General features: G+C 40.7%; 1 protein-coding gene and 1 pseudogene across 1 annotated transcript; one reads left to right on the top strand and one right to left on the bottom strand.

Annotated features, from left to right (window-relative positions):
- Window positions 1–5,984: 5,984 nt before the first annotated feature.
- On the top strand, window positions 5,985–6,944 carry LOC110259149 (annotated as a pseudogene).
- A 6,121-nt stretch (window positions 6,945–13,065) lies between these two features.
- On the bottom strand, window positions 13,066–13,821 carry LOC110259150 (olfactory receptor 18-like). The gene has a single exon (XM_021082460.1). It carries the CDS (start codon window positions 13,819–13,821, stop codon window positions 13,066–13,068), a length of 756 nt encoding a protein of 251 aa, XP_020938119.1.
- Between the last annotated feature and the right edge of the window lie 9,215 nt (window positions 13,822–23,036).

Genomic DNA, 23,036 nt, shown 5'->3' on the forward strand with positions numbered 1-23,036 from the left:
ATTGTCTCTATTTTAGGATGAGTAACAAAGTAGAGAAGCAACAGTGTTATGTATTATTCATATAATTATGAGTAATATATTTATATATGATGAAAAATATATTCAGATATTCATATCTGACAGAGTAATTCTTTAATTTAGGGTGCTGTCAGGGTCTTAGGCAGACCTATATAATTGTTATTGAAGGATGTCAACTGGCAAAGAACAAATAGTTCAGATTCCAATGGAATATTTTTCATAGAGACTCCTGAGTCATGCATGACATCAAGCCTAAGGAGAGGGGATCTCATAATGTAAAAGAAAGCATGACTGTCCCAAATTTCCCATCTGGGAATAGAATTGTCAAACACAATTTCCATTTTTATTATGATTCTTTCTTTCTCAAGGGCAAAGCTGTTTAGAAGTAGAGTCACACTAGGAACATTTACTTAATTAGGTGCTTTGAAAATTCAACTCTGGATGTCATTGAAAGAATGAATGTTCCTTGTCTGTCCCTGTGTTCCCATAACATTGACCCCAGACCAAGAAGAATATTGTCATCTTGATGATCCCACGTGTATTTGGATCTCATATCAACTTTCTTACTGGAGCTCTCTTCCCCATTCATCCTTCCATCCATCAGTGCAACCAGGTTTTTGTCCCTGTTATCACATGGGTGATCCATTTGGGCTAAGTGCTGTCAGAAAGAGGAGTGTGTATACGTGCACATTGTGGAGGCTTTTATGTGTAGTAAAGTAACTCCAGGGACAGGGACATGAGTGCTGGTTAAGAACATCTAGTAAATAATTCATAAATATTTTAGGTTTGTGGCTCCAAATTGGACTCCAGACTCTAGATGCATTAAATAATGTTGATGATGAGACTAAACACTCTTTTCTTACTGGTAACTTCCATGGTAATCTGATTGCCCTTTCAGGGCTCGGTATGATACTGCCTGTTCATTTGAGCTAGATTTTCCTTGTCATTTAGGGAAATAGCTTCTCATTCTTTAGATGTGATTAATGGCCCTTCAACCACACATATTGTATTACAACCCCCTTGACTGTTGGAAGCACTTTTATTTCATTTACTAATTTATTTTTGACACTTTAAAATTTACAAATCACTTTAAAATCTGGTAAATGGGTGTGTAACATTTTCAGAATGTATCTATTTGTGTGAGTTATCAGTATATGAATCTACAATATATTTCCTAATTTTAAGCAGTCTTTTTCTAAAATTTATTTTTTATTGTTATTTCCCCCAACATATTTTTCTCCCACTCTAAAGCATGGGAACCCAGCTACACATACATGTGCACATAAATTTTTTCTCCCATTGTCGTGCTGCATTGTAAGTATCTAGACAAGTTCTCAGTGCTATACAGCAGGATCTTATTGTTAATCCATTCCAAAAGCAATAGTTTGCATTCATTAACCCCCATCCCAATCCACCCCACTCCCTCCCCCTCCCCTTGGGCAACCACAAATCTATTCTCCAAGTCCATGATTTTCCTTTCTGTGGGAAGCTTCATGTGTGCGGCATATTAGATTCCAGATAGGAGTGATGTCATATGGTATCTGTCTTTCTCTTTCTGACTTACTTCACTCAGGGTGAGAGTTTCTAGTTCCATCCATGTTGCTGCAAATGGCATTATTTCATTCTTTTTTATGGCTGAGTAGTATTCCATTGTGTATATAAACCACATCTTCTGAATCCAATTGTCTGTTAATGGACATTTGGGTTATTTCCATGTCGTGGCTATTGTGAATAGTGCTGCAATGAACATGTGGGTGCATGTGTCTTTTTAAAGTAGAGTTTTGTCCAGATATATGTCCAAGAGTGGGATTTCTGGGTCATATGGTAGTTCTATGTATAGTTTTCTAAGATAGCTCCATACTGTTCTCCATAGTGGTTGTACCAGCTTACATACCCACCAACAGTGCAGGAAGGTTCCCTTTTCTCCACAGCCCCTCCAGCATTTGTTATTTGGGATTTATGAATGATGGCCATTCTGACTGGTGTGAGGTGGTATCTCATGGTAGTTTTGATTTGCATTTTTCTAATAATCAGGGATGTTGAGCATTGTTTCATGTGCTTGTTGGCCATCTGTACATCTTCCTAAGAAAAGTGTCTCTTCAGGTCTTTTGCCCATTTTCCATTGGGTTGTTGGCTTTTTAGCTGTTGAGTTGTAGAAGATGCTTATATATTCTAGAGATTAAGCCCTTGTCAGTTGCCTCACTTGAAACTATTTTCTCCCATTCTGTAAGTTGTCTTTTTGTTTTCTTTTGGTTTCCTTTGCTGTGCAAAAGCTTGTCAGTTTGTTTAGGTCCCATTGCTTTATTTTTACTCTTATTTCTGTTGCTTTGGGAGACTGACTTGAGAAAATATTCATAAGATTGATGTCAGAGATTGTTTTGCCTATGTTCTCTTCTAGGAATTTGATGGTGTCTTGTCTTATATTTGAGTTTTCAGCCTTTTTGTGTTTATTGGGTGCATGGTGTGAGGGTGTGTTCTAGTTTCATTGCTTTGCATGCAGCTGTCCAGGTTTCCCAGCAAGACTTGCTGAAAAGACTGTCTTTTCCCCATTTTATGTTCTTGCCTCCTTTGTCAAAGATTAATTGACCTAGGTGTCAGGGTTTATTTCTGCATTCTCTATTCTGTTCCATTGGTCTGTCTGTCTGTTTTGGTACCAGTACTACACTGTCTTGATGCCTGTGGCTTTGTAATATTGCTTGAGGTCTGGGAGAGTTATGCTTCATGCTTGGTTTATCTTTCTCAGGATTGCTTTGGCGATTCTGGGTCTTTTGCGGTTCCATATAAATTTTTGGATAGTTTGTTCTAGTCTGTGAGAAATGTCATGGGTAATTTGATAGGTATTGCTTTGAATCTTTATATTGCTTTGGGTAGTAAGGCCATTTTTACAATATTAATTTTTCCAACCCAGGAGCATGGAATATCTTTCCATTTCTTTACATCCACTTCTTCTTTTTTTTTTTTTTTTTGGACAATGGAAATCTGACACTGTGTCTTTACATCCTCTTCAATTTCTTTGAGTAATGTTTTATAGTTCTTTGCATATAAGTCTTTTATCCCCATCGTGGTTTCTTTTTTATTTTTAATTAATTAATTATTTTTTTTTTTTTTTTTTTTGCTTTTCTCCTCATACTTGAGGAGAGGAGAACTCCCAAGTGCAAATAATCATGACTGTCCCCAATTTTCCCATCTGGGAATAGAATTGTCAAACACAGTTTCCATGTTTATTATGGTTATTTCTTTCTCAAGGGCAAAGCTGTTTAGAAGTAGGGTAACACTAGGTACACTTATTTAATTAGCTCCTTTGAGACTTCAGCCCTGGAAGTCCCTGAAAGGATAAATGTTCCTCGTCGCTCCCTGTAATTCCAGCTCACTAACCCTAGACCAGGAAGAATATTGTCACCTTGGTGATCCCAGGTTTATTTGGATTTCATACCAACTTTCTTTCTGGAAATCTCTCACCATCCATCCTTCCATCCACCAGTGCAACCAGGTTTTCTTTCCTGCTACCACAAGGGTGATCCATTTGGGCATAGTAAGCACTTTCAGAAAGAGAGGTTTGTATTCAGGCACATGGAGGAGGCTTTTGTGAGCAGTAAGTTAACTCCAGGGACAGGGCTATGAGTAGTGGCTAAGAGCATCTCATCAACATTTCCTAGAGGAATTCCCATCCTAGCTCAGTGATAATGAACCTAACTAGAATCCATGAGGATGTCGCTTCAATCCCTGGGCTCACTCATTGGGTTAAGGATCTGGTGTTACTATGAGATGTGGTGTAGACTGGCAGCTGTAGCTCTGATTGGACCCCAATCCTGGGAAGTTCCATATGCTGCAGGTGTGGTCATAAAAAGAAGAAAAAAATTCCTAAAGATTTTAGATTTGTGGCTCCTAAGACTCCAGACTAGAGTGAATTAAATGCTGGTGATGATGAGACCAGGCATGCTTACCTTATTGATAACTTCTGTCAATCTGACTGCCTTTTCACGGCTTGGTATGATACTGCCTGTTACTTTGAGTTGGATTTTCCTTATCATTTAGGGAAATAACCTCTTTTTCTTTATAGGTTGTATGTTCACCTATAGCAACACATCTTATATTATAACTCCCTGCCCTTTGGAAACACTTTTATTGTATTAATTAATTTATTTTGGCTATACTTGCATTGTGAGGAAATTCCTGGGCCAGTTATCAAACCCAAGCCACAGCAGTAACAGTATCAGACCTTAACTCTCTGAGCCACAAAGGACTTCGGAAGCAATTTTAAATTAATGAATGACTTTCAGTTGTGGCAGATGGTTATATCATCATCATCAGAATGTGTCAATATGTGTTAGGTGTCTATGTGTTATTCTATAATGTAGTTCTTAATTTTAAGCAGTCTTCAACTATGAGGATAAGTGCTTCTTTGTCAGGTTGAATTAATTTAAATTTACTTTTGTGTACTGTCCTTGGCAGCAGTTTGTATTACTGTCATTTAACATCATAAAAGGAATGACAAGAAAAAATTTGCTATGTTCAGAAGAATTTTTGAAGTCCATAGGGACCCAAAGAAATCATTCTATCACTCCTCTCATTCTTCCTCTTCATTTGTATATTTTATTTATTTTTGAAATTACTCAATGAATTTTATTACATTTATAGGTGTACAACAATCATCACAACCCAATTTTATAGAATTTCCATCCCAAACTCCCAGCCCACTTCCCCACCCGCCAAGCTGTCTCCTTTGGAAACCATGATTTTTTCAAATCGTGGTTTCCAAACTGTGAGTCAGCATCTGTTCTGCAAAGAAGTTCACTGTGGCCTTTTTTTAGATTTCACATGTAAGTGATAGCATTTGATGTTGGTGTCTCACTGTCTGACTGACTTCACCTAGCGTGATAATTTCTAGGTCCATCCATGTTGCTGCAAATGCCGTTATTTCTTTCCTTTCTATGGCTGAGTAACATTCTGTTGTGTATATGTACAACATCTTTATCCACTCTTCTGTCAATGGACATTTAGGTTGTTTCCATGTCTCAGCTATTGTATATAGTGTTTCCATGAACACTGGAGGACATGTGTATTTCGGAGTCTTGGCTATTGCATATAGAGAGCTGCAATGAACATACAGGTGCATGTATTTTCTTCAATGAACGTTTTGTCTGGATATGTGCCCAGGAGGGGGTTGTTGGGCCATACCGTGGTTCTATATTTAGTTTTTTTAGGTATTTCCACAATTTTTTCCTTAGTAGTGTTTGTACCAATTTACACTCTCATGAAGAGCATTGGAAGACTTGATTCTAAGCCAGAGACAAAGAGGATGGATGAGTATCCCAGAGGACAAGTTCAGTGGTTGAAACATCATTATAAAATCCTGTATATCACAAATAACAGAATGTAGGGTTCCTAAATTTTGTCATGTTAAGGCTTTTATACCCAAACCGTCTCTTCAAGAAATTAAAGAAGTAGAGAGGGTTGGAATTGACATATACCATAAGATCCACAAATAGATCGATATCAAGGACCTAGAGTATAACATAGGGAAATCTACTCAATCCCATGTAATAACCTATATGGGAAAAGTATCTGAATAACAATGATATAGGTATATGTATAACTGATTTTGTTTATATTAGTTTCAGGATATAACTAATACAACTTCTAAGTGAAAACTATACTCTGAAAAAATTTATTTTATTTTATATTATAGTTGATTTACGAAGTTGTGCCAATTTTTCCTGGACAGCAAAGTGCTGCAGTCAATAAATACGCATTCTTTTTCTCCTGTTATCTTCCATCAGGTTTTATCCCAAGAGATTGGACATAGTTCCCTCTGCCATACAGTGAGTCCTCATTGCATATCCATTCTAAATTTAATAGTTTGCATCCACTAACCACAAACTCCCACTCCATCCCACTCTAATTCTGTTCAGTGGTGATTTCATGTTCTTTCCCTTCCTCAGCCATCCAGCTGAGGCATCAGCAGCATGGAACCAGGAAATCAAACAAGTGTTTTAGAATTTTTACTCCTGGGACTGTCTCAAGACTCAGAGCAGCAACCCATCTTATTTGGGCTCTTTCTGTCCATGTTTGTGGTCACCGTGTTTGGGAACCTGCTCATTATCCTGGCCATCAGCTCGGACCCCCATCTCCACACCCCCATGTACTTCTTCCTCTCCAACCTGTCCTTGGCTGACATCTGTTTCACTTCCACCACCATCCCAAAGATGCTGGTGAACATCCAGACACAGAGAAAAGCCATCAGCTATGCGGGCTGCATCACACAGGTGTATTTTTTCATGGTTTTTGGAGGTATGGATACTTTTCTTCTCACTGTGATGGCCTATGACAGGTTTGTGGCCATCTGTCACCCCTGCACTACACCGTCATCATGAACCCCGTCTCTGTGGTCTACTGGTTCTTTTGTCATGGGTCATCAGTTTGTCATACTCCCTGATCCAGAGTCTGCTGATGTTGCGGCTGTCCTTCTGTTCCAACTGGGCAATTCCACACTTTCACTGTGAACTCTCTCAGGCCCTCATGCTTGCCTGCTCAGACACACTTGTCAATTACATCCTGCTATAGCTGGTGACTGGCTTTCTTGGCATTGTTCCCTTCTCAGGGATCCTTTGCTCCTATACCCGAATTGTCTCCTCAATCCTGAGAATCTCATCAGCTCATGGGAAATACAAGGCATTTTCTACCTGTGTATCTCACCTGTCTGTGGTTTCTTTGTTCTATGGGACAGGTCTTGGTGTGTATCTCAGCTCTGAGCCATCTTCCTGGAGAGGTATGGTTGCTTTGGTGATGTACACTGTGGTCACCCCAATGCTGAACCCCTTCATCTACAGCCTGGGAACAGGGACATCAAGAGGGCTCTACAAAACTTCTTGGGAGAATACCCTGCGTTCAGTGATGGGAACACTGGTCCAGGGGTTTTGAGCTGACAATCGTAGCAGAAGTCGGCTCAAGAAATTGTGCCTCTTAATCACATTGAATTTTGTTTCTCACTGATACTCCATTAGTGGCACTGGTCGAATTTGGCCTTGGGAGGACGTTGTCTTAACCTCTTATGATGATTGCTTGATTATCTCAATTCTACTCTCCACACCCCCTCCTTTTATTTATCCATTATGGCCGCTCAATTTGCATTTCCAGTCCTGCATGTTGATACCAGCCACTTCAAGTACAGACTCATCATTGTTGAATGAGAAATTCTGAAATAATGCATTGGAGTACCTGTTGTGGCTCAGTGAGTTAAGAATCTGACTATCGCCAGATGTGAGTTCATCCTACCTTGCCCACTGGTTTAAGGATCTGGCTTTGCCACAAGCTGAGGATATGGATCCTGAGTTGGCATAGGCCTCAGCTGCAGTTCTGATTTGACCCCTAGCCCAAGATCTTCTATATGGTGCAGGTGCAGCTATAAAAAAAAGATACACCACCTTTTATCAACACTAACACTTGTTAGTTCTTATCAAATGTGTTTATTGACAGTCCTTACTGAGCACCATTGGTGTGCCAGGCTGTTGTAAGTATCTGCAACATAGCAGTGAAGGGGGGAAAAAGGACAGGATTCTTTACCCTCATAGAGCTTAAATTCTAGATCTCAGAGTTTAACAGATCCTGTCATATGTCCAAATAGAAAATACACTGAGGGGTGAGTTATTTATTTGGTTATTAGTGAGGTTGAACTTTCTTCCATATGTTTTGTACATTTGCAGATAAGCTATGAAAATGTATCACTGGAGATAGGAAAATGGCAAGCCCCAGAGTATTAGAACTGATCAGGTGCTAATAAGTCTTTGGGTCTAGTTGCCTAATTTTACAGGTGAATTTATTGAGCTGGAAACACAAGAGTCCAGATGGTGATGAAACCTGACTGAAAGGGAACAAAATTTCAAGTCTGGTGCCAGGACATAGTGTTGGATTACAAATCGGGAGAGTGGGAATGGAATCATAGAATTGCCAGTCTCTAGGTATGGGATGCTGACCAACTTCAGGTAATGAAGGATATGTTAGGACAAGTGGACATATTTATTTGTTTGATTTTTTTGGCCATGCCCATGACGTGCAGAATTACCAGGCCAGTGATGGAATCTGTACCACAGAGTGTCCTGAGCCACAAAAGTGACAACTCTAGATCCTTAACCAGCTGAGCCACCTGGGAATTCCTGGATGTCTTCATATTTTCTTCACCATAAAGAAATTGGACGTTGTGCCTAGTCTTTGGATGGTGGTGTTTGCCCAGACACTGCAGGCAGGAAAGGCAAATATAAATACATAGATATTTATCATGGTAAAGAAGAGTCCAAGCCTACTCCAGGGCTGGCATCTATTGGAATCAACTTATCACCAAGGATTGTTCTCGAAAGATGTTACCATTTTGAGAACAACAATGGGCTTCCTAAAGGGGAACCTGCCTCCACTTTAATTCCTTTAATTTTGAGGCTTTGAGGATGAAACCAGGCTTGGGCCTGCAAACTGGGGAAAAAATCATTGTGGCAGCAAATTCTGACTTCTGCTGATCTGTTCTTGATATTTTTGGTTGTCTAAAGCAATCAAATAAACTAATGTCCTTTTTTTTCAGATCCGTGGAAAGATTCCACTAACTGAGAGCTGCTTTCACATTTTTGTGTTATTTTCACTTTGTGAGAAAATTATTATAGTTGATTTACAATGTAATGTCAATATGTTTGTATGGTAAAGTGACCCAGTCTCTTATATCAATACATTATTTTCCTCATGTTATCTTCCATCATCTTCCATCACAACAGATTGGTTAGAGTTCCCTGTGCTATACAGTAGGACTTCACTGCTTACCCACTCTAAATTTAAAAGTTTGCATCTAGCAATCCCAAACTCCCAGTCCCTCCCACTCCATCCCCCTCCCCCTTTGCAACCACAAGTCTGTTCTCAACCTCTGTGAGTCTATTTCTGTTCTATAGAGAGGTTCATTGGTGCCATATTTTAGATTCCACATATAAGGCATATACGGTATTTGTCTTTCTCTTTCTGACTTACCACACTTAATATGAGAATCCCTAGTTGCATCTATGTTGCTGCACATGGCCTTATTAGTAATTTTTTATGGCTGAGTAGTATTACCAGTGCTCTGGAGGTCAGCTCATCTATGACCTGCTGTCACCACCACAGATCCCTGTGGATCCTGGAACCCAGTTGCCATTCTGGACTTGTTGCCTTGCTACCAGTGTTAATGCTGCCCTTTGAGTCTAGAACTCAAGTTACTTGTAAACATAAATTAAAACTTATGCTTCAGTGTGGAGGTTGGCTGAGCAGCCCATACTCAAAAACACAAGACTTTCAAAGTTGGAACAACAGTGGAAGTTTTGGATATATATTGACAAAGACTGCCTTTACATTCCCCTAAATGTGATTAAACTTTAAACACATTTCTACTTGATTTCTGCTCCTGACCTCTATTTTCATAGAGCACTGATGTGAGGATTTTTTTCCTTTTCAGCCACGCCTGTAGCATACGGAAATTCCCCGGCCATGGTTCGAACCTGCACCACAACAGTGACCTGAGCCACAACAGTGACAATGCTGGATCATTAACCCACTGCAGCCCAAGGAAACTCCATGTTAGAAAACTTTCAAACTCTTTCTTTGCTCATTTTAAATGTGAATAAATCTTCTCAGAGCCTTTTGTCCTTTTTACAAACCAGAAATGATTTTCTTAAAGTTATCCCTTTGAAATATAATCATCAAGTGATACATCTATCTCCTAGCTTCTGTGGATGGTATGAGCCTAAATTCAATAGGCAGCAAGTAGCAATCACAGACAGACTAATCATATCAACCAACCTCCCTCCCCTAATATCTCCCGGTGCTTTTCCATTAGCTAGCCTCAGCTCTCATTTTTGGAGCTTCCATTGTGGTTCATCAGCTTAAGGACTTGATGTTATCCTCAGTGAGGATACAGGTTCCATCCTTGCCCTCCCTCAGTGGGTTAAGGACCTGGTGTTGCCACAAGTTCTGGCAGAGGCTGCAGCTGCAGCTTCTAATTCACCCCTAGCCTGGGGCACTTCCCTATGCCCCAGAACGTTTATGCAGATGTAAAAAAATAAAAAATCATCTCACCTTTTGATTCAGTGGAGATGAGTTCAATATCTCTCCATTGTTGCAATAACCTTGACTCCAACTGCTAGAGTTTTGGATAAAGTATTCATACCTCTTGGACTATGATGCAGTTTTTCTTTTGTACAATCAATAACTTTCTAGATTTCATAACAGATTTCTACCAACCTTTGTCTTGGCAATGACATTGCCTATTTTCTTGCCTTTTTAAGTCAACACTATCACATCTCACACAAGACCAGACTGGAAGAGGAGCAAAACTTATTTTCCTTATGCATCCGTTTAACCTGGAAAAGAATAGCTGAGGCAGCTTGTGCAAAGATTGTCTCCATAATACTAAACATGTATGAGATCACTCAGAAAGCAGTAATATTAAAAGAGGAAGAGAGGACTGACCTGATGGAGAGAACACCAGGAGAATTTAGATGGGAGGCCAAGGAAAGCATCTTTAAGGGCTGACATTGAAGTAAAAAGTTAAGTTGGAAAGGGGAAGAAAATTAGACAGAGAGAAATAAGTGTGCTTGTCTGGGGGCAGGAAAGAACATGGTCTGTTTGAAGAACTCCAAGAAAACCCGTATATCTAGGCAAGTGGGTTCTCAAGTTTATTGTGTGGTGGAATCACCTGATAACACTTCCTAAAACACAAGTATTTGGGTTCTAGCTGTAGCAGTTCTGATTCAGCAGGTGAGACCTGAACATGTGCACTTTTGAATTCCTGGGGGGGGTGATGATGATGGTACTAGTCCTTGGACTTGTGAAGGAGTTAGAAAGGGATAGCAGGGACTAGATAATGAACGGACTTACTGACCTTGGCAAGTTTACTCTATGAGTTTCAGAAAACAATTGGAAAATTGTTTGTGTGTTTATTTGGATGTATCCATAGCATATGTAAGTAACTGGGCCAGGAAATGAATCCAAGCCACAGCTGTGACCTACGCTACCTGATCCACTGGGCCAGGCCAGAGATTGAACCCCCACCTCTACAAAAACCCGAGTTGCTGCAGTTGGATCCTTAACCCACTGGACCACAGTGGAACTCCTGATTGGAAGAATTCAAGCAAAGAGATACAAGATTTGGTTCCACTTAAAAAGTTAATCTGGTGTAAATGGAAAGAAACTGAATATTGAGAAGCCATTTAGGACCCTCTTGTAAGAGCAAAATGTCTGTATGAAAGGTTTTCTTTTTTCTTTCTTTCTTTCTTTCTTTCTTTCTTTCTTTCTTTCTTTTTTTTTTTTTTTTTTTCCTTTTCTTTCTTTCTTTCTTTCTTTCTTTCTTTCTTTCTTTCTTTCTTTCTTTCTTTCTTTCTTTTTTTTTGGCTGCACCTGCAGCATGCTAAGGTTTTCAGGCCAGGGATCAAATACATGCCACAGCAGTGCCCTGGGCCATGGCAGTGACAACTTCAGATCCCTAGCCCTCTGAGCAACCAGGGAACTTCTGAACTGGTTTTGAAGAGTGGGGAAAGCAAATCATCTGAGCCATCACTGTTCAGATAATTTAATAGTTTGGAGACAGGGAAAATAGGAAGAAAAGACCTGAAATGACAAAAAGTGGGGTCCCTGTATGACCTGGGAAAGAATAGGTCTTTCAGCTGAAAATTTGAACAGCTATATGCTAGTGAATGTTTTGTTCTGTTTTGTTTCCTTCTTCACATATTTTTTTTTTTGAAGTATAGCTGACTTAGAGTATTGTATCAATTTCTGCTGCACAGCACAGTGACCCAGTCATACATATACATACATTCCCTTTCTTATGTTATCTTCTATCATGGTCTATCCCCAAAGTATGCCAGGAAGTTTTGACAGTGGAAGCAAGAGAGTTATGTAGTTCTGTCGGCAAGCATGAAGGTAAAGCACATTCCACAAGCTGGTGTCATCAGTACATCTCTTTGTTCCAATGAACAAGCCTCAGAATGTTCCTCAAAGTATTCCTCAGTTCATAAGAAACCTCCTCTTCCCAGTAGGGCAGACATATCCTCAATGTTAAACACTGAGATCACCCCTACTTTCAATGTCTTTAAAAATCGAATGAACAGAGGGATTAGAGGAATCTGGTCAGATATGTGACAAAATCAGGGAGGAGGAGGTGTGAAGGGCTTAGGACTTGACTATTGGCTCTAGAAGTTAGAGGAGGAGAAATTTCAGGAGGATGACAGAAGTCAAATACATTGTTATTCTTTTTTTTTTTTTTTTGCTTTTTTTAAATCATTATTTACCCAACACAATTTTTTTTTCTATTGTATGGCATGTTGACCAAGTTACACATACATTTATACATTCTTTTTTCTCACATTATCATGCTCCGTCATAAGTAACTAGACATAGTTCTCAGTGCTACACAGCAGAATCTCATTGCTAATCCATTCCAAAAGCAATAGTTAGCATCCACTAACCCCAAGCTCCCAATCCATTCCACTGCTATTCTTAAATCATATTTTAGTTCTACTCTGAAGTTTAACTTAAAAATTTAGTAGGGCTCTTCTAAGCCTTCTTTTATTAATTTATTTATTTTTGGCTATGGTGCATTGGCTTGATATGGGATTTCAGTTCTCAGATGAGGGATTGAAATTGGAGCTCAGGAAAACATTGTGTAAACAGAAAGCAGAGGGACAAATAGGTACATATACAGTGGGTGACTGCAGATTCAGAATTTCTTGTTGCATATGTTTGATTTTACTGACTTTTTCAGTCTTTTTTTCCTTTTTAGGGATTCATGTGAAGCATAAGGAAGTTCCCAGGATAGGAGTCAAATTGTGGCCTGTGCCACAGCCACAGTAACACTAGATCCTAGGTGAGTCTGTGACCTACACCTGAGCTCCTAGCAAGGCTGGATCTTTAACCCACTGAATGGGGCCAGGGATTGAAACTGCATCCTCGTGGGTACTAGTCAGGTATGTTTACACTGAGCCATAATGGGAATTCCTGCCTTTTCCAATCTTATGAACCCCCCAAATCACTCATGTGTTCAGATTAGCCTACTCTGCTGATAATCCTCCACAGGGCATGCTTGATGTCCCTGTTCCTTAGGCTGTAGATGAAGGGATTCAGCATAGGTATGACCACAGTGTACATCATGGAGACCACTGCCCCTTTCCTGGAGGAAGATGAGACAGCTGAGCTGAGGTACACACCAAGGCCTGATACAAAAAACAAGTAAACAACAGACAGGTGGGAGCCACAGGTGGAGAAGGCTTTATACCTCCCTCCTGATGATGAGATTCTGAGAATGGAGAAAAGAATTTGAGTATAAGAGTAAAGTATCCCTGAGAATGGAATTCCAGCCAAGATTGTACCAATGAAATACATTAATATAATATTGATGGAGATGTCAGAACAGGCAAGACTGAGGAGCTGAGAAAGTTCACAAAAGAAATGAGGGATTTCCACATCAGCACAGAAGGTGAGCTGTGACATCATCAGGTAGTGCAACTGGGAGTCCAAAAGGCTGATGGAAAATGACAGCAGGACTAAGAAGCCACAGAGGTGGGGGTTCATGATGACCAGGTAGTGTAGGGTGTGACAGATGGCCACCAACCGGTCATAGGCCATGACTGTCAGAAGTAGACTCTCCAAACAGGCAAAAAGAGGAAGAAGCACCACTTGTGTTAGGCAGCCTGCATAGGTGATGGATTTGCTGTGTGTCTGGAGGTTCACTAGCATCTTGGGGACAGTGGTGGTGCTGATACTGATGACAGCCAAGGACAGATTGGAGAGGAAGTAGTACATGGGTGTGTGGAGGTGGGAGTCAGAGGTGACAGCCAGGATGATGAGCAGGTTCCCAAGCAGGGTCACCAGGTACATGGACAGGAGGAGCCCAAAGAGAAGGGGCTGTAGGTATGGATCATCTGAGAGGCTCAGGAGGAAGAATTCTGAGGAATGTGTATGATTCTGTGGTTCCATGTTGAGGGGGCACCTTTTGAAAAAGAAGAAAGGGTTGAATAAACCAAACAATGTTGGGGCACCCAGATAAGTATCCATACTTTGGAATTTAGCAATTCATGAATACATTTTTCATGCTTGAAGACCATACACCACAGTGCCTTCTGCAGTATCTCTCAATAGTTAGCTGTTCTTCATTGATGACAAAAACATAGAGCTTTTTCTTTATACAGATAATTTTAGAGGCATGAGGACAAAGGATATTAGAGAAATAAGGAATTCCGAGATAACAAATCCATAACACAGTAAAATATCTGTCCCCATCTTTTGCATGAGTAATATAGAATAAAAATATTCTTCTCTTTTTAAAAATATTTTTCTTCCTTATTTTTGTTTATGAAGAAAATTTCATTGTCATTTATTCAAGTCACTTTCTTAGTTTCATGAACATAAAAGCCTGGTTTCTATTAATGATTACCTTCTTTTTGATTCTCATTGTTAATCCATTCCGAAAGCAATAGTTTGCATTCTGTTAACCCTAAGCTCCCAATCCCTCCCACTCCCTCCCCTCCCTCTGGGCAACCATAAATCTATTCTCCAAGTCCATGATTTCATTTTCTGTGGAAAGTTTCCTTTGTGCTGTGTATTAGATTCCAGATATGAGTGATATCATAAGGTATTGGTCTTTCTCTTTCAGACTGATTTCACTCAGGATGAGAGTCTCTAGTTCCATCCATGTTGCTGCAAATGGCATTATTTTGTCCTTCTTATGGCTGAATAGTATTCCATTGTGTATATGTACCACATCTGCCTTATCCAATCATCTGTCGATGGACATGTGGGTTGTTCCCATGTGTTGGCTCTTGTGAATAGAGCTGCAATGAACATGCGGGTGCATGCATCTTTTTTAAGGAATGTTTTGTCCGGATATATGCCCAAGAGTGGGATTGCTGGAACATATGGTAGTTCTACGTATAGATTTCTAATGTACCTCCATACTCTTTTCCAAAAAATATGCAACCTAGAATACTCTATCCAGCAAGAATATCATTTAAAATAGTCGGGGACATAAAAAATTTCCCCAACAAACAAAAGCTAAAAGAGTATAGCAATACAAAACCCATTCTAAAAGAAATACTGAAAGGGCTACTTTAAATTCAAAAAAAAAAAAAAGAGGAAGAACTAGGATGCAGGAAACCACAATCAAAGAGCAGTGACTTAAAATATTTTTCTAATTAAAGGACACAAAAAAAGCACTGAAATATACTGTGTGTTCTGCAAATACAGTACAAGACATTACCTTGATTTGCAGTGTAGTTCCAAAGAGCTAAAACCACACTCACAGGAGTATAAATTAAACTCAAATGTTTATAATCAGATAGGATTTGTTTACATTTGTCTCTGTAAATGAAATTATACTATATTTACAATGTTGTGACAATTTCGGCTGTACAGCCAAGTGACCCAGTCATAAGTATATATGCATTATGTTCTGTATTACTTTCCATCATGGTATAGCCCAGGAGATTAGATAGAGTTCCCTGTGCTGTACAGTAGGACCTCATCGCTTATCCATTCTGAATAGAATAGTTGGCATCTACTCACCCCAAACTCCCAGTCCCTCCCACTCCTTCCCCCTCCACCTTGACAACCACGAGTCTGTTCCCTATGTCTGTGAGTCTGTTTCTGTTTTGTAGATAGGCTCACTTGTGCCATATTTTAGACTCCACATTTACGTGATATTGTAGGGTATTTGTCTTTTTCTGACTTACCTCACTTAGTATGAGAATGTCTAGTTGCATCCATGTTGCTACAAATGACATTATTTTGTTCTTTTTTTTTGGTGGCTGAGGAGTTTTCCATCATATATATGTACCATATCTTCATAATCCATTCCTCTGTTGATGGACATCCTGGTTGTTTTCATGTCTTGGCTATTGTGAATGTTGCTGCAAGGAACACAGGGGTGCATGTATCTTAGTGAATTATAGTTTTATCCAGATATATGCCCAGGAGTAGGATTGCTGTTTCATATGGCAATTCTATTTTTAGTTTTCTGAGGTACCTCTATACTCTTCTTCATAGCAATTGTACCAATTCACATTCCCACCAGCGGTGTCAGAGGGTTCCCTTTTCTCTGCCTCCTTTCCAGCCTTTGTTATTGGCAGACTTGTTAATGATGGCCACACAGACCGGTGTGGGGTGGTCCCTCATTGCAGTTTTGATGTGCATTTCTCTAATAAGTGATGTTGAGCATCTTTTCATGTGTCTACTGTATATGCCAATGATCTTTAAGGGTTTTTCATCTTTACTTGTCTATGACATCCATCTTCAATCGACATAAGTGCTCACTCAAATGTGTGGGGTTTTTGGTCAATTTTTTTTTCAAAAATAACTCAAATACAAACATTTGGCCTTGGCGGATTTCATATATATATATATTTCTTTTAATGGACACACCTGTAGCGTGTGTAGTTTCCGGGGCTAGGTGTTGAATTGGAACTTCAGCTTCGGTAGCCAGCGAAGCAAAGTCCAATAGAAGAAAGAGGAGAGAGAACTGCTCTGAATTGTCATGAGCTGATTCTTTCTAGGATCCCTGCCTTCAGCTCAGCCATCCTTCTTGTAGTTGATGGGACAGGTGCTGCCCATGCCCTCCACTCTGGTCCTCCATGAACCCCTTAAAGGGAAGAGCACAGTGAGCAAGGGTCTCTGCCTGGGATGAAAGGGAAGAGAGTTTGCTTTTTGCTGTGTTTTTGTAGGTTATGGCTTGAGACATCTTCTTCAATATGTCCCAAATCTCCAACATTTTTCTAATATTGATTTCTTATCAAACCCAACCCTCTTAATGAACATTTGAGAAATTTAGGATGAAATCCAGGTCTCAATCACCAAGTTGGCCCTTTGTATGCCAACTTGAGAGGTTTTCAAGTCAATTCTTCCTTCTAGAGGGATAACATTTCTACTAAATTCAGTTCCCCGAATTCAGACTATGTCAGCAGGAGAGAGGACTGTGTAGGTGCCTATGAATGGAGTTTCTCTGTCTGCATTCAAATCAGACTTTACCCATTTGCTACCACAGGGTCCTGATAAAACCACTTGAAATCACAGTGGTCCCCAGCTCAGCTGTAAAGTGGTGATAAGAGATAAAAGGAGACAAGCTACATAAAAACCTTATCTCAGCACCTGGCACTTGAAATCCTTAAGTAAAGGCTTGTGATATTTTGGTTACTGCCTTCATTTTCATCATCATCATCATCATTTTCATGATCAAGTGGAGCACTTAGGGGAGAGTTCAGAACCACCTATTTCCTGTACAGGTGGAAAAGATGCCAATGGAAGAGAGGAACACTGTGAGGGGAAAACAGAAATTTAAATAAAATTTCTTGGATCCCCACCAATCCCCAAAACCTCAACTTCATAGGTGTCTGAGGTGAATCTTGGTGTTTTGCTATCCTCGCCTGGCTATCCCAACTGTCTGCTGGCTTCATAATGAGAAAACAAGTTTCTCCCAACCCCTTCTGCATGCAGTGTCTCCCACAGCTCTTGGCTCACCCTGGACTGTGCTGTGTCTCTGCTGGAGAAGGACTGTGGAAGGCCCATGTCCTGCCCCTCCCCTACCTGATGTTGGTTGCAGGCTGAGGCTTTGTTCTCAGGACTGGCAGGAAGGCAGACCCAGGTATGGACCTCCTGGTTCAGACAACCATGGCTAATGAGACAAACACATATGGATCTCATTGGACTGGAGCTGGTTAAATGAAGGGCTAAGAAGCACATTCTGATTATTTGCAGAGTAATGACCTCAAGACCTCAAGGCACCAAGTATATAATTAGCCAAATTGGTCCATAGTCTCTCAGTCTCTGAGGATTTGCTAACATAATAGAGGAGGAAAAGGCATAAAGTGAGTGCACTTGGAAGGACTGAAGCCCTTCCCCTTCTCAAGGGGAAGTTGACCCCTCCTCCTCACCTTTGTTTTCTAAATTATGTATCTTATCATTCAATGTAGACACATTTTTATTAGAGAAAGTCATATGTATTTTTATTTCTGCAAATCCATTGAATGTGCCATGTAATTTAGAGAGATGTAGATATTCCACCTCAAGATTCTGATCATTTTTCTATTTTCTTTTTTTTTTTTTAAATTTTATTTTCCCACTGTACAGCAAGGGGGTCAGGTTATCCTTACATGTATACATTACAATTACAGTTTTTCCCCCACCCTTTGTTCTGTTGCAACATGAGTATCTAGACATAGTTCTCAATGCTATTCAGCGGGATCTCCTTGTAAATCTATTCTAGGTTGTGTCTGATAAGCCCAAGCTCCCGATCCCTCCCACTCCCTCCCCCTCCCATCAGGCAACCACAAGTCTCTTCTCCAAGTCCATGATTTTCTTTTCTGAGGAGATGTTCATTTGTGCTGGATATTAGATTCCAGTTATAAGTGATATCATATGGTATTTGTCTTTGTTTTTCTGGCTCATTTCACTCAGTATGAGAGTCTCTAGTTCTATCCATGTTGCTGCAAATGGCATGATGTCATTCTTTTTTATGGCTGAGTAGTATTCCATCGTGTATATATACCACATCTTCCAAATCCAATCCTCTGTCAATGGACATTTGGATTGTTTCCATGTCCTGGCTATTGTGAATAGTGCTGCAATGAACATGCGGGTAAATGTGTCTCTTTTAAGTAGAGCTTTGTCCGGATAGATGCCCAAGAGTGGGATTGCAGGGTCATATGGAAGTTCTATGTATAGGTTTCTAAGGTATCTCCAAACTGTTCTCCATAGTGGCTGTACCAGTTTACATTCCCACCAGCCGTGCAGGAGGGTTCCCTTTTCTCCACAGCCCCTCCAGCACTTGTTATTTGTGGATTTATTAATGATGGCCATTCTGACTGGTGTGAGGTGGTATCTCATGGTAGTTTTGATTTGCATTTCTCTTATAATCAGCGATGTTGAGCATTTTTTCATGTGTTTGTTGGCCATCTGTATATCTTCCTTGGAGAAATGTCTATTCAGGTCTTTTGCCCATTTTTCCATTGATTGATTGGTTTTTTTGCTGTTGAGTTGTATAAGTTGCTTGTATATTCTAGAGATTAAGCCCTTGTCTGTTGCATCATTTGAAACCATTTTCTCCCATTCTGAAAGTTGTCTTTTTGCTTTCTTTTTGGTTTCCTTTGCTGTGCAAAAGCTTTTCAGTTTGATGAGGTCCCATGGGTTTATTTTTGCTCTAATTTTTATTGCTTTGGGAGACTGCCCTGAGAAAATATTCATTATGTTGATGTCAGAGAGTGTTTTGCCTATGTTTTCTTCTAGGAGTTTGATGGTGTCCTGTCGTATATTTAAGTCTTTCAGCCATTTTGAGTTTATTTTTGTGCATGGTGTGAGGGTGTGTTCTAGTTTCATTGCTTTGCATACAGCTGTCCAGGTTTCCCAGCAATGCTTGCTGAATAGACTTTCCTTTTCCCATTTGATGTTCTTGCCTCCCTTGTCAAAGATTAATTGACCCTAGGTGTCAGGGTTTATTTCCGGATTCTCTATTCTGTTCCATTGGTCTGTCTGTCTGTTTTGATACCAGTACCACACTGTTTTGATGACTGTGGCTTTGTAGTATTTCTTGAAGTCTGGGAGAGTTCTGCCTCCTGCTTGGTTTTTGTTTCTCAGGATTGCTTCGGCGATTCTGGGTCTTTTGTGGTTCCATAGAAATGTTTGGATTGTTTGTTCTAGTTCTGTGAAAACTGTCATGGGTAATTTGATAGGGATTGCATTGACTCTGTAGATTGCTTTGGGTAGGATGGCCATTTTCACAATATTGATTGTTCCAATCCAGGAACATGGAATATCTTTCCATTTCTTTACATCTTCTTTGATTTCTTTGATTAAGGTTTTATAGTTCTCGGCATATAGGTCCTTTACCTTCCTTATTTCTTTCTTTCTTTCTTTCTTTCTCTCTCTCTCTCTCTCTCTCTCTCTCTCTCTCTCTCTCTCTCTCTCACTCTCTCTCTCTTTCTTCCTCCCTCCCTTCCTTCCTTTCTTTCTTTCGTCTTTTTTGGGCAACACCTGTGGCATATGGAGGTTCCCAGGCTACAAGTAGAATCTAAGCTGTCTCTACTGGCCTGTAGCTGGCCTACAACCACCGCAACACCAGGTCCAAGGTTTGTCTTTTACCTACACCATAGCTCACGGCAACGTGGGATCCTTAACCCACTGATTGAGGCCAGGGACCTAACATGCATCCTCATGGGTACTAGTCAGATTTGTTTCTGCTGAGCCAAGATGGGAACTGCCATATTTCTATTTTCTTGGTTAATATTTATGTCTCTGGAAACTTCCTATTTTTCTTTATGAACCCCTGGTTTAAGGTTTGGATTTTATTTTTTGGAGATTTATTGTTTTTGTCCTTTTCAATGACTGTTCAAATTCTACTAATTTTATTAGAATTTTAAATTCTAAATCATTTTTCAGACTTCCTTCCTTCCTTCCTACCTTCCTTCCTTCCTTCCTTTATCTCTTTCATTTTTTTTTAAGGCTGCGCCTGTGATATATGGAAATTCCCAGGCCAGGGGATGAATCGGAGCTACAGTTGCCAGCCTATGCTACAGATGCAGCAACACCAATTCCAAGCCTGAACCACATCTGTGTCATAGCCTGCAGCTGACAGCAACACTGGGCCCTTAACACACTGAGCAAGGCCAGGGATTGAACCCTCATCCTCATGGGTACTAGTTGGGTTCATATCCCACTGAGCCACCATGGGAACTCCTGTAAGGCGCCACTTGCATGAGCTCCAGAGGGTGGGTGCTTGCCACTGATGACATGTCAGACTCCAGAACTCCAGAGGCAAGGTGTAGATCATTGTCTCCACTGAGGGACTCCCTGTCCCTACCTTCCTGGGAACATGTGCATGGACCGTGGCTGCCACTACCCCAGAAGGCCCCACAACCAGGCACCAACCCCTCCCCTTGCATTCCTGGGAGTGGATGTGGTCCACCACCCCTAAACTTCCCACAACCGTGCAATGACATCTGCCCACAACTCCCTGGGAGTGTGCTTGGCTCACTGCCTTCTCTTCCAAGGGGCCCAGAAGAAAGCACTGAGTATTGCCTCCACCTTCCCAGGAGCTTGTGTGGCTCACTGTCATGACCAAGAGTCCCACACCTGCCAACATCTGTTCCTCATTTCCCCGAGAGGATGTGTGACCCACTGTCTTAGGAGCCACAAGGCCCATGACAAGTTGAGAGCTTGTGGCTGCCACTAGGCTCTAGGAGGGGTTGCACAAGCCACTGCCATCTCCCTCACAGACTCCATCACCAGCCAGAACCCAGCTCCAGGAGCAATTGTGAGCCTCCACTTCTCCCATCATGTGCTCTGGAGGCACGTGCAAGATGCCAACATGACTGAGAACTCAGGAATAGGTAAGAGCCACTGCATTAGCACATCTAACATCAAGCACAAGCTGAGGGAAGAGGAGATAGGCATCCATATAATATACCCTGAGACTAAGGGGGAAGAGCTGAAATCTCTCCTCCCAATTGTGTGAACCACTGGTTTTATACCTCCACTGACAGCCTTATAAATTCTGTGCTGGTGGAGCTCCCCTTGTGGCTCAATGGTGATGAACCTGACTAGTATCCATGAGGTTTTTGGTTTGATCCATGGCCTCATTTAGTGGGTTAAGGATCTGGACTGGCCATGAGCTGCAGTGTAGTTTGCAAATGTGGTTCAGAGCTGGCTTCACTGTGGCTGTGGTAAAGGCTGGCAGGTGCAGCTCTGATTCAATCCCTAGCCTTGTAACTTAGGAATGCTGAAAGTGTGACTCTAACTAAATAGATAAATAAATACATAAATAGATAAATTCAGTTCTGGTGGAATATCCACATGGATGAGTGCTACCAAAGCTGAGATGGGTCTGGCTTCAGCATCTGTGGGCTCTGTGGGTATACACATATGGGGCTTGGACCAGGCCAGAGTCTGAGCTGCCTCCATATCTTCCACAGCATGTCCAGGTACACAGATACTGCTGTCCTGAGTCCTCAACTTGGTGCATCTGCACTGGTGGCCTAGTGAAAATACCTGAGAGACACCAGGGCCAATTACCAACATACACGTGGTTAAAGTGGGGTTGAGAGCAACACCAACAACAGTGTATTTTGTAAGACCACACTATGGGGACAGGGTGACATGACAGAGCACATTCACAGTCAATTAACTCAAGCAGAAGGATACTCAATGGCTCCTCTCCCAGTGGGACTGCTTCAATCCCATCTGCCTGGCACTACAGGTCAGAAACAGCTCAGAAACATATTTGCAGGTTTCTGCAGCAACAACTAGAGAGAAAACCCTGCCCTTTACTGAATAGTGACAACAAAGAGCAAACAGGGGTCCCCAGTCCATATTCAGTGCAGGTTCTGGTCACTGCAATTTCAATCACACTTTCAATTGATGTGAGAGTAAACCACAGATATTCAATACCCAAGTTCAAGTTTATCTGATTACTGCTCAATTAGAGAGAGTGCATGTCTTTGACTATATTTCCTTTAGAACCTTTATGTTGGAATCTTGATGTCATTAGTATAATTTGGCTTATGAAATTTGATATGTGGGAGAATGGTCTGTTGCAACCTTCCACGTCTTACCTGTGCAGTCCTCCTGGCTCAGAGTTCTATGCATGAGGAATTCAGATATTTATTTCTCATTACCTGATTTGTAAATATAGAGTATATATACCCAATTAAGTTGAACATGGAAGGAAAAAGTCTAATTATGTGTCTGTGCATAAATATCAGAGGGAGGCCAAATGCCCAAATGGCAGGAGTGTAGAGAAGAATTGGAAGGAAAAGTGAATAATTAGAAATTGAAGAATGCTGGAGAAATAAGAAAATTGTAATAATAATAACCGTGATGATTTCATAGTGGGAAGTAGAGATCAAATACTAGGATCACTGCTCAACTGAGATGTCATAGTATATGAAAATCAAAGATAGGCTTGTGAGTGAGTTGTTTTGTGATTTTACCAATCCACTATCTTTGCTATGATGAATTTTCTTGAAGGAGGCAGAAAG

The sequence above is a fragment of the Sus scrofa genome, unplaced genomic scaffold (genome assembly GCF_000003025.6).
Source record: "Sus scrofa isolate TJ Tabasco breed Duroc unplaced genomic scaffold, Sscrofa11.1 Contig908, whole genome shotgun sequence".
In the NCBI taxonomy this organism is placed as follows: domain Eukaryota; kingdom Metazoa; phylum Chordata; class Mammalia; order Artiodactyla; family Suidae; genus Sus; species Sus scrofa.

Coding starts and splice junctions, on each gene's coding strand:
- LOC110259150 (XM_021082460.1), bottom strand. CDS start 13,821: ATGTACTACTTCCTCTCCAATCTGTCCTTGGCTGTCATCAGTATCAGC.